General features: G+C 35.2%; 3 protein-coding genes across 6 annotated transcripts; all 3 read left to right on the top strand.

Annotated features, from left to right (window-relative positions):
- Positions 1-3,939: 3,939 nt before the first annotated feature.
- On the top strand, positions 3,940-6,223 carry LOC110633833 (uncharacterized). The gene has a single exon (XM_058132821.1). It carries the CDS (start codon positions 4,686-4,688, stop codon positions 6,048-6,050), a length of 1,365 nt encoding a protein of 454 aa, XP_057988804.1. The 5' UTR covers positions 3,940-4,685; the 3' UTR covers positions 6,051-6,223.
- A 904-nt stretch (positions 6,224-7,127) lies between these two features.
- LOC110633834 (ADP,ATP carrier protein, mitochondrial) lies at positions 7,128-9,381 on the top strand. The gene is made up of 4 exons (XM_021782623.2): positions 7,128-7,613; positions 7,776-8,298; positions 8,381-8,749; positions 8,840-9,381. Exons 2-4 carry the CDS (start codon positions 7,798-7,800, stop codon positions 9,134-9,136), a joined length of 1,167 nt encoding a protein of 388 aa, XP_021638315.2. The 5' UTR covers positions 7,128-7,613; positions 7,776-7,797; the 3' UTR covers positions 9,137-9,381.
- A 1,012-nt stretch (positions 9,382-10,393) lies between these two features.
- Positions 10,394-13,389, top strand: LOC110633832 (ADP,ATP carrier protein 1, mitochondrial-like). 4 transcript variants are annotated; one of them, XM_058132818.1, is made up of 4 exons: positions 10,394-10,515; positions 11,629-12,157; positions 12,260-12,631; positions 12,751-13,389. In XM_058132818.1, exons 2-4 carry the CDS (start codon positions 11,651-11,653, stop codon positions 13,045-13,047), a joined length of 1,176 nt encoding a protein of 391 aa, XP_057988801.1. In that variant the 5' UTR covers positions 10,394-10,515; positions 11,629-11,650; the 3' UTR covers positions 13,048-13,389. The 4 variants fall into 4 exon arrangements, with proteins under 4 accessions (XP_057988801.1, XP_057988802.1, XP_021638310.1 ...); XM_058132819.1 differs by having other exon boundaries at positions 10,408-10,515; positions 11,600-12,157; XM_021782618.2 differs by lacking the exon at positions 10,394-10,515 and adding an exon at positions 10,535-10,762.
- The last annotated feature ends 14 nt before the right edge of the window (positions 13,390-13,403 follow it).

Raw genomic sequence — 13,403 nt, 5'->3', positions numbered from 1 at the left:
AAAAATATATCCAAAGCTTCTTCCTTTTAAATTGTTTAACTAACAAATTAATCTTTATATGCATGTGAATGGTGATCATTTTGGTTTAAGTGATTGCATCTCTAGACGTGGGCCAAGATGATAAAGGAAAAAGCAAAACTATACATTCACTGTTTCTCCTTTCTATAGCTATTAATTATACAGCTGTTTCGTTCTTTGGAGTTATTGCAAGTGAATAGAAGAGTGCAGGAAGCAGATGAGATTAAATTTTACATAGTAACATCAGTAGTTGCATATATCTTGCTGCTCCCCAGTCGCCTTCAATTCATACCCTATCTCTATCCCTGCCATTTTGATACCCAATGCCGCCAGTTCTCGGTAGTAATCTGTACCCGCTTCATCCATGAGAGAGAGAGGGATTTCGTGTTCCACCACGACCCATGAAGAAGTGAATAGTACCAAATGCGGAAGAAACGACTGCCCTTTAATAACACCCTATCAGAGACCAAATATATAGTAAAAGACTCAATTTTTAATTTCAGTTAAAATTTGGGAGGATAATATATATATATAGGTAAATTAAACTACGATAAGAAAACCTAAATGGATTAGTTTAATCCATAAGAATATGAGTGTCCACTTTTTTATATCATCCAGAATTAATTCTAATTTATATCAAATATATAATATTAAGGTTTTTCTTATCTCAATTCAATTTATATAAATTCAAGATATAAAATGTATTGTAGGATTATTATTGAATTAAAACACGAGATGTATAATAGAATATATTTATTAAATATATAATTTTATATATTTGTATCTTCAATCTTTCTCAACTAAAATTTTTCATTATATCAGTATGAGAAAATGCACTTTTTTTTTTAATTTTTAAATACTATAATAAATTCGAAAATAATTCTACAGTAGATGAAAAAAAAAAAGGTAGCATAGGGACAAAATGGAGTGTTGTGGCATTCATTTATGAGATTGTAAGTATATCAGATAAACCGGTTTGTCATCTTCATAAATTCAAACATCCGCAAGAGTAAAAGCTAACTTTGTCCATATATATATATATTACCATTAAAACATTTCACAGTCAAACTAGATCTATGGACTTGGTTGGTTTGGTTGGTACAAATAGATAAAGAAAGTGAAACTTGCTTAGAAATATAGAAAATGGGTTTATTTGATTTGTATTATCAAACTAATTTTTCAGAAAGTTATGCATTTTATTTTCCTTATGTAAGGGAAGTAACTAAACTAGATGAAACTTGATAAGTTACACTTTCCTAGTCAGTATAATATAGTTTATTAATTTATCCTTCTATTCCTTACATTTTAAATTATTTTATGAGTATTATTATCTTTTATAGTTTAGAAACAAACTATTTTCTAAGAAATTAATACGTATATTATATCATATTTTTAAAAAATTAATTCCTTAAAAATATACTTTCTAATAAATATATCTTCCAGAAAGTATGATATTTTAAACCAAACTAGGGTTATTACATGTTTTAGGCAATTAGCTAGTATTCTACAACTTTTAATTTGCTAGAGTTCAATTTGTTTTTTTATTATCTCATTTTTCATTAATTTTAATAGACTGAAACAATATGGTATTTCTCATCTCTAGATATAATATTAGTATTAAACCTCTCAAAAAGTCCAAATTAAAAAAAAAAAAGAAAAAAGAAAAAGAAGATGGAGGTTATCTTTCAATCTTTGGGGATTGGAGCAATGTTTAAGCATTGATTTGGAAGTTACCAAATCACGCATAGTTTCAATGCATAGAGAACATTAGCAGGAGACATTACTGAAGGATCGACGCTTAATGGCTTTGGCTTCCCGACCACCATGCACTCTCTAATTATTATTATTATTATTATTTTATCTTTTATATACAAAATATATTCAAAATTCAATTAGAATTAAAATTTCATAGCATTAACGCTACTAATTATTGTTTTTCAATATTAATTTTGGAGTTGAATAAAAAAAAATTGTAGTATTTTGAAAGACCTGTATAAGATTTTTTGGATGCACCGTCGAAATGCCCAAGACAAACACGAGTGCATGCTGTCAGTTGCTCGAAGCTACTTGTCCCTGTCTTGTTACGAGATTTTCAGGCATCTGCCGCTATTTTCTCAAAATCATCATTATTTTATGGTTTTTTTTTTTTTATGGTTATCCAATCTTAGTTCAAGACCAGAACAATCAGCCCTTAATCCCTTTACTAAAATTGAATATAAAAATAAAATTTTGAATTAATTTTGATGGATAATGTCTCATAATCAATTAAAATTCAGAGGAAAAGAAAAAAAGAGATTGACAGAGTGGGTAGGAGCCTGAAAGCAGACGCGTGTGAATGTCAGAAAGGGGGAAAAAAGAATGGAATTGCAGAGAAATGCAGTTTCAAGTGCTTTGATTGATTAGTAGTTGGCTATTCACATGTGACATGACGTCTCTCGCTTTCGTTTGTCCCTTTCTCTGGTCTTTTTTACATCTTGAGTTCGTCACTCTCAGCCATACCAAACCAACTCTCCATAAAATAATTGATCCCAATCAAAGCAATAAATCTTTCCATTGGAAATTATTTTAACTCAGAGATTATTTCACTTTTCCATGACCCCACCAAGCTATTAAAACTTCATTTATTTCTTCTTTCTACTCAACTTTGCAACCAAACCTATCAGTTTGAATTTGAACGAGGGCAAAGTTATCACCATCATCAAATAAATAAATACTCAAGCACACATTCCGTCAGAAAAATTGGTAGCTCATAACAGGCAAGTCTTGTTTGTGTCGAGACATGAAAGATAAAGGGGGAATAATACCCAACTGAAAATCCTGTGATGCAAGATGCAGAGGGCTTAAAGGAGAGTTCAGTCCACTCGGATGCCAAAGCCATATCCATACCCACTTCCAGGTTTCAGCCTTGCACCGGCAGGATCACCTAATAAAGAATAATGAAAAGGCCCAGAGGATGGGAACAAAACTATCGTATTATCAGATGAAATATGCAACTCATCAGGAGGAGAGCATTTTTAAGTGATGATGCCCAGCAATAATAATTGTCCATAAAACATTTTATATACAGAGGCAATTGCAAGAAAATGTTGCAGGTCATCAAACAAATCACAGGGAGGAAAAGAAAAATAACCAACAATACCATAAGTCTATGATACCAGTTTCATGGAAGGAAATAAAACAAAGGTTGCAATCACTTACTACAGGGAAAGAAATTTTACCAGAGCCCACTGCACCAATGACAAATGCTTCATGAGGAGAGAAGTTACCCACACAGGGCCACCAGGCAAACTAGAAATGAGAGGACAAGCAGAACAGCATATATTCACTAAAGTTTCCCGGGAATCAGATCCAATCAGGCAGGTAAGGAAAAGGAAATTAATGTCCTTTTTGCTATGATAACCAAAGCATATTTGCCTCAAGGCTTTAGCACTCCGATTAGCACATGCAATTTCAACAAGGTGGCTGGAGGAAACCCCTTGGATTTTCAGGAACATAGAAAACAAAATTATTTTGTTGAACCAGGGAAAACATTTTGCAATTTCCAATGTCCAGGGAAAACATTTTGCAATTTCCAATGTTAAGTAAGCTGATTATTCAGGAGCTTAATAATCCAGTATTCTCTTCAATAAACAATATAGTTGGTTGGCATTTTTCCAATTATTAATAATATTATCTTAAAATAAAGTTTAATTATTTTTCCAACATCCGGCCGGTTATTGCGAAATGACGGGTTAGCTGGGAATGATCTGAGCGTGTTGTTTCGGCGATCATCTTGGAGCCCATAGAATTCTTATAACCTAGGCCTGAGCCTGGCCCGGATGTTTGGGCCAAGTTTATCTGCCCAATCTAGCCTTGTTCATCTTGAGTTATAATAAAAAAACTATTTTAAATATATTGCTTAAAAATAATTTACAATTATATATTTGGCATTTTCACCGAAGCCTCTACTCCTTTTGTCTTCAACATTTCTCCTTGAAATTATTTCTTTTCAGCGAAAACAGTCTGTAGTTGTAACTTTCTCACGCATACAGTGAAAATCTCCTCTGTGGATCATTAAAAGGTAAGCTTGAAATAGCTTTTCTTTTATGATTTTACTATTTTTAGCTTTGGTTCATCGCGTTGATCAATCCTTGTCTGATTTCCTGAGCAAGTTTCGGTATTCATTTCCAAGAATTTGTGAAACACTGGTCTAGATTACTGGGTCTTGTTGGGAATTTTGTTTTAACTTCACTTATCAAGAGTCTCTTTCATTGTGTTTATTCAGTTTCCAAGTTTTGGGTTTGTGAGAATCATGAGAAATTAAGTTCCAGATATGCTTTTGGCCGGTTAGGACTTGGTATAATATGTATTGGGTTTGTAGGATTTTTGTGGGATTTTGATTTTATTTTTACCCTCTTCTGTAATTGCCAAGGAAATGGTGGAAATTGGAAGGAGGTGGAATGTTGGGGTTTTATGCTCTTTTGTGTTTTAGTTTCTAATTTTGGAGATATCAACTTGGGTGAGCGGTGAGCCAAGTGCTTACATTAGGCTTAGTTAAGTGGTTTTGCTGCTTTCTTAAATATTGGCATATGTGAAATTTGAGATTTTATATTGTTTCCTATTCCTTCTTTTCTCAGCCACTGAACATCATTAGCGTTTTGGAATTTTGGGATTCAGTTTGTTGACATATGGATACTTCAGGTTTGGGAGGGCGTTTTCTGTCCCATCCAACAGGTGGATTATTAAACCTCGAGTCACCAATTCATCGACAACAGCAGACCCAATTGGGTCTTCCTTCGTTAGCCCATCAAAATCATATGAATTTAGTAGGTGGCCATGAGAATGATCATCAAACCATTGGGCTAATGGAAGTGAAAGGCTCAATCCCAAAAGGATATTCAGCAGTTTTCAGTAAAGGGAAAGCTGTTAGCCCTTTTAATGCCACAAATAATGGCAGTGTGAGTGAGGATGATGAACCAAGCTTTACAGAAGATGGGAATGGTGAGAACACCAGTGGAGCTAAGGGTAAAAAGGGATCCCCATGGCAGCGAATGAAATGGACGGATAATGTGGTTAGGCTTCTTATAGCAGTAGTCGCTTATGTGGGTGATGATGGTGCATTTGAGGGTGTTGAGGGGCTTAAGAGGAAATCTGGGATTCTGCAGAAGAAAGGTAAGTGGAAATCGGTGTCAAAGATAATGATCAGTAAGGGCTGTCATGTTTCACCACAACAATGTGAAGATAAGTTTAATGATTTGAATAAGCGGTACAAGAGGTTGAATGATATTCTTGGAAGGGGAACCAGTTGTAGAGTGGTAGAGAAACCTGCTCTTATGGACTCAATGCCTCATCTTTCAGCTAAATCAAAGGATGATGTTAGGAAGATATTGAGTTCAAAACATTTGTTTTATAGGGAAATGTGTGCTTACCATAATGGACAGAGGATACCCGACTGCCAAGATATTGACCTACAGGGCTGTTCACTACCCCTTGAAAGGTGCTCAAGAGACAATAATGGCTCAGAGGAAGAGGAAGCTGGGGGACATGATGATAGTGATGATGATGAATCAGATAATGAAAGTGACCTTAATGCTTATGAGGATGGGGAGAGGATGGGCAAGTATGAGAAGAATAAAGTAAATGAAGAGGATGACCATCTTTGGGCTCAATCAGGTTGGTGCAATGGCTTTGAGGTCGAAATGTCTGGGATTCTTCAAGATCCTATGGTGTCATTGTGGGAGAAAAAGGAGTGGATTAAGAAACAGAAGTTGCAGCTCCTTGAGCAGAGGGTCAGCATCCAGGCTCAAGCAGGTGAGCTTGAGAAACGGCGCTTCAAGTGGTTGAGATATTGCAGCAAGAAAGATAGGGAGTTTGATAGATTAAGGCTGGAAAATGAGAGGATGAGACTAGAGAATGAGCAAAGCATATTGCAACTGAGGCAGAAGCAACTGGAAATGGATTTCAGGAGCTCAGAAACATCTCGAGACCTCACTTCCCTTGGTATTGACAGAACGCAAGGAAGAGGTCAAATTGATCTGGACAGGCATCAATAGATCCTTCAAAGTTTAAAGACTTGTCAATCCACTCCTGCTCTCTTGTATGATTGTCCCCAACGGAACTTTTCTAGCGTTATGTAAATGGAGTATCTAGCCTTGTGCACCACGTGTATCGCTTTAGATTGACATTAGGAATGTCTGATATATATTTTTTTTGAGCATTTTGCTTCTTCTTCCTCTTTATTTTTTTTTTTTTTTTTTATTTTTTTTTCTTCCGTGTAAGCCAGAGGCCTGTGGGGTGTGAATGCACCTGGGAACTTTGAATAATTGAGAGGCTTATGCATCATTTGTTTACCACACCGGGGGATAGTACAGTCATTTATGTTGTGGGAGTCTGGTAGATTTTGCTTGCTAGCAATTTTATTCTGTAGATGAGATTTTGGTCAATTAAGTACATATGTTTTGAAACACGTTCCCTTAGGGGAGTGATTTGTATCCTGACGTTTTTTGCTGTATGATTTGTTTGAATGCATGGGCAATTTGAAGTTGGTTTTGACTTTTGGGTTGGCTGAATATACATTTCTTGTCCGGAAGCAACATGGATATTGGATAATACCTTCATAACATTTTTTCTTCCCCAGTAACGGGAGGAAAAGTCATGCATTTGTGTTCCAGTATATCATTAGTTGTTCTAAATCTTTTTTGAAACCGAAGAAGAAAATTCATTATGAATTCTCAAGAATAAGATGCCACTTTTGTTGAATGTATCAAATACCAAATCACTTTTTCTATGATCAGAAAATTATTGGTTTTCTTTGTTTCCTTTTTCTCCCTCGATACCGTTTGAAATTGAAGATTCTTCTTTTTTTTCTTCCCCCTTCAAATAATACCTATAATTTAAGCTGACCCATTCAATGTGAAAATGGAGAAGATAGATGGTTGAATCGTTCATGAATTTTGAATTTCTTTTCAGCAAGTTGTTTCAAAACATCACGTTTTCTTCTGGGAAGCAGACAACTTAAATAAAAAAGCCTTCTTTTATGATTTCATTTCTTTTTTGGTTTTTTTTTTTAATGTAAAAGACCCTCTTTTTAAAAAAGAAAGGTTTAATTAACAGTTGAGTTTTGTCATCGTTGCACTTGCACCTAGTTTATGGATCCGCATCCACCTTCAAACCTTGTAAAACAATATTGATCAAGCAGGAACGAATAAGCTGAGGGAATTAAAGAAGTTGTGCAATCCATTTCCAGCCTGTTTCAAGATTTCGTACGAGGCAAAGCTAAAGCCTAACGAGTTTTCTAGTTCAATAGTATTAAAGTTATTTCTAAATACTTTTGAAACTAAAAACCAAATATATAATCTGATTGTCAAAAATTTTGGGAACAACCAGTCAGAAAAGAAATTTCAAAAGTCCATCCCCAATCAAACCTCATTTCCCTATGTTCCTAGTAATATATTTAAAAAAGTCCATACGCCGCCACTCCTGCCACTAAATAAAATCTTAGCCATCCCTTCCAAACCCCACAAAAAACACATACTTTCTTCAGTTTTTAACAATCGAGAGCATAAGACTCCCTCTGATCCCTGGTTTCTCTGCATCACGTACACTGGCCAAATAAGGTAAAGATCGAACTAAGTGACTGCTGAGTCTCGGGTTTTATAACTGACTAAGGCATTATTTCCACAAGTATTTTTCATGTATATATAATTTGTACAGAAAATCTTGACAAAGGTTTACATCAACTCTCATAATCTAATGTGAATTTGTTTGGCAACTTGCAGGGATTATCGCTGTGAGCAGAAAATGGGTGAAAGACGCCAGCACTCATCTGTCATGCAAAAAGTGGCCGGTCAGGTCCATCTCAGTTCTAGCCTATCCCACGATGTTCTATGCCGATCATACGGGGGCTTTCAAAAGCCTGCTCAATTTGCATATGGAAAACACTATAATGCAGGTTTGCAGTACCCAATGACACGGGCATTCCAAGCCACCCGTGATCTCTCATTGGTTGCATCAAGAACCTCCCCAGTGCTTGTCCACGCCCCTTCAGAGAAAGGCCTTCCTAGCTTCGCTGTAGATTTTGTTATGGGTGGAGTTTCTGCAGCTGTGTCCAAGTCTGCTGCAGCTCCCATCGAGCGTGTGAAGCTCTTGATCCAAAACCAAAATGAGATGATCAAGGCTGGTCGACTCTCTGAACCCTACAGGGGAATTGGAGACTGTTTCAGCAGAACAATCAAAGATGAGGGTTTTCTGTCATTGTGGAGAGGGAACACAACCAATGTCATCCGTTATTTCCCCACTCAGGTTAATTTCTTGTTCCTTCTATTGCAATTTGCTTTCATTTCTAATCTTCTTTACTTATCTATGATTACTCTTCTTCCTGCAGGCCTTTAACTTTGCATTCAAAGATTACTTTAAGAGTCTCTTCAACTTTAAGAAGGACCGAGATGGCTACTGGAAGTGGTTTGCTGGTAACTTGGCCTCTGGCGGTGCTGCTGGTGCTTCTTCCTCGCTCTTTGTCTATTCCTTGGATTATGCTAGAACCCGCCTAGCAAATGATGCCAAAGCTACCAAGGGAGGGGAGAGGCAATTCAATGGCTTGATTGATGTGTACAGGAAGACTATGCAATCAGATGGTATTGCTGGACTTTACCGTGGATTTAACGTTTCATGGGTTGGCAGCATCATATACCGTGGTCTGTATTTTGGAATGTATGATTCTTTGAAACCAGTAATCCTGACAGGAAAGCTCCAGGTTAGTATAATAAATCATTTAATGATTTTTTTTTTGGGTGATATTAAGGAAATTTTCTCTGATAATTTTCATTTCTGATGATGTTTCCAGGATAGTTTCTTGGCTAGCTTTGTCCTTGGTTGGGCTGTCACCACTGGTGCTAGTCTTGCCTCATATCCAATGGACACCGTGCGCAGAAGGATGATGATGACGTCGGGTGAAGCTGTCAAGTACAAGAACTCATTCGACGCATTCTCTCAGATCCTTAAGAATGAGGGAGCCAAATCTCTGTTCAAGGGTGCTGGTGCTAACATACTCCGTGCAGTTGCCGGCGCCGGTGTCCTTGCTGGATATGACAAGCTTCAGGTGATTGTGTTAGGAAAGAAGTACGGTTCTGGCGGGGCCTGAACAATTAAGATCGTCACTCTTCCCCACTGCCTTACTTAGTCTTCAATTTGGGATAGATATATAAATGATGATGATGATGAAAATTTGCACTTCAGATTTAAAAAAAAAAAAAAAAATTATTTGGAGTGATTCTTTTGTAGGGTTAAAATTTATTTTTGTTTTCAAGAATTTTGCTTCTGTTGTAATTCATTGATAATTTTTGAATATGCATGCAATGTTGTGATTGTCCTTTAACTTTTGTTTTTATATTTAATTTATGAATAAATAATATATATTTTTAAATATTTTAAATCGATAATAGAGATAATTCCTCATTTATTTAGTATAATGGTATATAGTAATGGGTATTATATGATTTTATTATAAAAAAATAAAATAATTTAATAAAATTCTATAATTGATGTAATAAGATTTTTATAAATCGATATATATTTAAAAAAATATTTTAACTTAAAAAAATAAAATTTTTTAAATAAAAATCATATAATATTTTTTAAAAATATAATAAATAAATTATATGAGGCTAATTTCATTAAAAAAATTATAAGATCATGTTTAAAATTTATTAAATATTATCTATTAAACTTTTTAAAAAACATTATATGTATTTTTTTTAAAAATATTTTTTATTAAGTTAATATTTTTTTAATTAATCACATTAAAAAATCATTTTATAAAAATCTCATGAAATTAATTATTAAATAAATTACTTTTTTTAACAAAATAATTTTATTTCATATAGAATTAAGTAATAGGCATCAATAATATGTAACTAGAAAATGAAAACAAATAAGATCTTTGTGAAAATTGCACAATTTATATACTCACTCTATTCATTTTTATTTATTACACTTAAATTTTATATGATAATTAAAAAAATAATTAAATAAATTTATTTTTATAAAAAAATATTAATAATTAATTAAATTAATTTTTATTATACTTAATTACTTTTTTTTAAATCATTTAATTATTTATTATATGAATATTTATTATATTTAATAAAAATAAAGAGTAAAATTAAAAAAAAAAATAGTTAATGCTCTTGAATTTATTAAGCGTGATTGATAATTTTGAATAAAAAAAAGTTAAATAGGACAGAAAAAAATATAGAAAGAAATCTATCAGTTGAAAAATCTGTTATCCAAACTTCCGTTAAAATTCATCCGTTTGCTTTGTTGGACAACTATAAGTCTTTAGAAAATTCTCTTGATTAAAAAAAAAAAAAAATTGCCATACAAATTGGAGCTCTTAGGAGTAGTACCCAAAACCACAGCAAGCGTCCCTCCCTCCCTCCCTTGTTCTTTTGTTCCTTCCTTTGGCTGTTCAAACCCATCACTCCTCGTTTCTCTCTGCACCGTTCACGCAGGCCAAAAAAGGTTACTTTTTTCTCTCCCATTTGTTCATTTAGTGCACTCACCGCGTCCATCGGTCCATTGGCGATGGTTTCTTTTTGCTATTATTTCGGGGGGTTTTGTATTGGCCTTCAACACACAACACTTGTTATTTCTCGTTTATATGTAACCCTTTTCACTACTTCTCTCTGATCTCTCTTCTTTTTTTGTTGCTCTTATAGCCTGCTTTCATCTGTTGCTCTTTCTTTTTTCAAGCACCAAAAATAACGAGGTCTCTGTTTTTTTGTATTGGATCTTAGAATCCAAAAATCGTTGTCTTTCTCTTTCATTTTTACGTTGTCCAATTTGTCTGTGCTGTCGTAGCATTAATGTTGCAGAGAATTGGAATCAATGCTTGCGCTTTTTAATTAAAATGGACAAATTTGATCCACCCGCAGTTCATTTATATGCCATGTACTTGTTAATGATATGATTTCAATCTGAGAATTCGATTTTGCTCTCAAGTTTTAATTTTTACCTACATTTCTATTGTTTAAATGTTGTCTTGCTGCTGGAATTTTTTTAGATTAGTCATAGTTGAAGTGAGCCAAGTTTGTGGGATGAAGGACTCGTTACTCCCTATATGCTTGTTATATAGCACACCTCTAACCATAATACCCCATGATTGAACAACGGGTTGTGTGGGCAGTCTGTGCTGAGTGCTGAGTCTTGGGCAAGTAGTATATCAACCAGAGTTGTGTAATTGATTTCAGGGGACCTTAATTGAAATTTTTATTAGTTATGGTCAAAGCATGAATTTTACTAGTGGATTGTTGCATTTTGTTGAGATTTTTTTTTGGGTTTTTTTCTTTTTTTTTTTTTTTTTTAAAGTAGCATTTCTTCATAACACACGGCACTCATGTGCGTAGACTAGTTCTGTAACTTCCATTCTAGACAGCATAGCATCTCCGTTGAGAGTCAATTTCCCCCCTGCTTGTTTTAGAATTGCATGCCTTTCTTGTTGCATGAAACTTGTGACGCTTGTCCATAAGTGTTTTACATGTGCTACAGAGAAATGATACAAATCACTTTCATAAATTTTTCATCCATTCTTAATATGTTATCACAGATTGTCAATTTGATCGGCAACGCTTGCAGGCTTTCATCATTGTGAGTAGAAATGGCTGACAGGCACCAGTATCCCTCTGTTGTGCAAAAGGTGGCTAGCCATGTTCATCTCAATTCCAGCCTATCCCATGACGTTCAATGCCGGTGTGGGGGTTTTCAAAGGCCTGTTCTACATCAGAGGCAGTTTTCATATGGAAAATACTATGATGCGGGATTTCAGTACCCTAAGACTATGGCATGCCAAGTCTCCCCAGATCTGTCATTGGTTGCATCAGCCTCTCCACTGCTTGTTCAAGCCCCATCAGAGAAAGGTTTTGCTGGCTTTGCTATAGATTTTCTTATGGGTGGAGTTTCTGCAGCTGTGTCCAAAACTGCTGCAGCTCCCATTGAACGAGTGAAGCTCTTGATCCAAAACCAAGATGAGATGATCAAGGCTGGCCGACTCTCTGAACCCTACAAGGGAATTGGAGATTGTTTCAGCAGAACAATGAAAGATGAGGGAATTATGTCATTGTGGAGAGGGAACACAGCCAATGTCATCCGTTATTTCCCCACTCAGGCATATTATTTCTTCCATTGCAAATATTTCACCTAACTGATACCTTTTTCCTTTTCTTTTTTTTTTTTTTCTTATCTTATTGATCTATGGTTTCTCCTCCAGGCCTTGAACTTTGCATTCAAAGATTACTTTAAGAGGCTCTTCAACTTTAGGAAGGACCGTGATGGCTACTGGAAGTGGTTTGCTGGTAACTTGGCATCTGGTGGTGCTGCTGGTGCCTCTTCCCTGCTCTTTGTCTACTCTTTGGATTATGCTAGAACCCGCCTTGCAAATGATGCTAAGGCTGCAAAGAAGGGAGGGGAGAGGCAATTCAATGGCTTGATTGATGTGTACAGGAAGACTATGCAATCAGATGGTGTTGCAGGTCTTTACCGTGGATTTAACATTTCTTGTGTTGGCATCATTGTATATCGTGGTCTGTATTTTGGAATGTATGATTCTTTGAAGCCAGTAGTCCTAACAGGAAAGCTGCAGGTTAGTTCATTATTTTGTGCTTTCCATTTTTTTTTAACTTTTTTAACTGTTTCATTTTTTTTCTTTGGTATGATAAAAGAATTCTCATAATAGCTTTCCCACTCTTATGATGATTTCAGGATAGTTTCTTTGCTAGCTTTGGCCTCGGTTGGGTTATCACCAATGGTGCTGGTCTTGCCTCATATCCTATTGACACTGTCCGGAGAAGAATGATGATGACATCCGGTGAAGCTGTCAAGTACAATAGCTCACTTGATGCATTCTCTCAAATCCTTAGGAATGAAGGGGCTAAATCCCTCTTCAAGGGTGCTGGTGCAAACATCCTCCGTGCAATTGCTGGTGCTGGTGTTCTTGCTGGATACGACAAGCTTCAGATGATTGTGTTCGGAAAGAAGTATGGTTCTGGTGGTGCCTAATTAAAACAGCCACTGTACTTCACCTTAACTAGCCATAGATGGTGATGAAAATTTTGCAGTTCTGATTCAAGAATTCATTCAGGGTGATTCTTTACTCGTTAAAATAACTTAGCCTAGAGCGGTTAAAATGTTCTTGGGTTTTCAGGACTTCATTCCTCTAACATTTCATTGATTTTGAATGTTTATGCAGCTATTTTTGTAATTGTGAACTTTTGACGGCTGTGTTTACGTTATAGAGGGGAAAAATGGTTAAGCTAAATATAAATGCTTTAAGCATGAAGGATGGAGGCATGGAGCTAATTAGTGATTTCACTTGTTAACATTCTTGTATTTTAAGTTCCAAATTTCTAAGATTA

The sequence above is a fragment of the Hevea brasiliensis genome, chromosome 13 (assembly GCF_030052815.1).
Source record: "Hevea brasiliensis isolate MT/VB/25A 57/8 chromosome 13, ASM3005281v1, whole genome shotgun sequence".
In the NCBI taxonomy this organism is placed as follows: Eukaryota; Viridiplantae; Streptophyta; class Magnoliopsida; order Malpighiales; family Euphorbiaceae; genus Hevea; species Hevea brasiliensis.
This window is presented reverse-complemented; position numbering and strand designations above follow the sequence as displayed.

Bases quoted from the DNA above. Each gene is read 5' to 3' on its own strand.
- LOC110633833 (XM_058132821.1), top strand. From the start codon at position 4,686: ATGGATACTTCAGGTTTGGGAGGGCGTTTTCTGTCCCATCCAACAGGT.
- LOC110633832 (XM_058132818.1), top strand. From the start codon at position 11,651: ATGGCTGACAGGCACCAGTATCCCTCTGTTGTGCAAAAGGTGGCTAGC. The intron at 12,158-12,259 runs GCATATTATTTC...TTTCTCCTCCAG, and splicing joins TCCGTTATTTCCCCACTCAG to GCCTTGAACTTTGCATTCAA. The intron at 12,632-12,750 runs GTTAGTTCATTA...TGATGATTTCAG, and splicing joins TCCTAACAGGAAAGCTGCAG to GATAGTTTCTTTGCTAGCTT.
- LOC110633834 (XM_021782623.2), top strand. From the start codon at position 7,798: ATGGGTGAAAGACGCCAGCACTCATCTGTCATGCAAAAAGTGGCCGGT. The intron at 8,299-8,380 runs GTTAATTTCTTG...TTCTTCCTGCAG, and splicing joins TCCGTTATTTCCCCACTCAG to GCCTTTAACTTTGCATTCAA. The intron at 8,750-8,839 runs GTTAGTATAATA...TGATGTTTCCAG, and splicing joins TCCTGACAGGAAAGCTCCAG to GATAGTTTCTTGGCTAGCTT.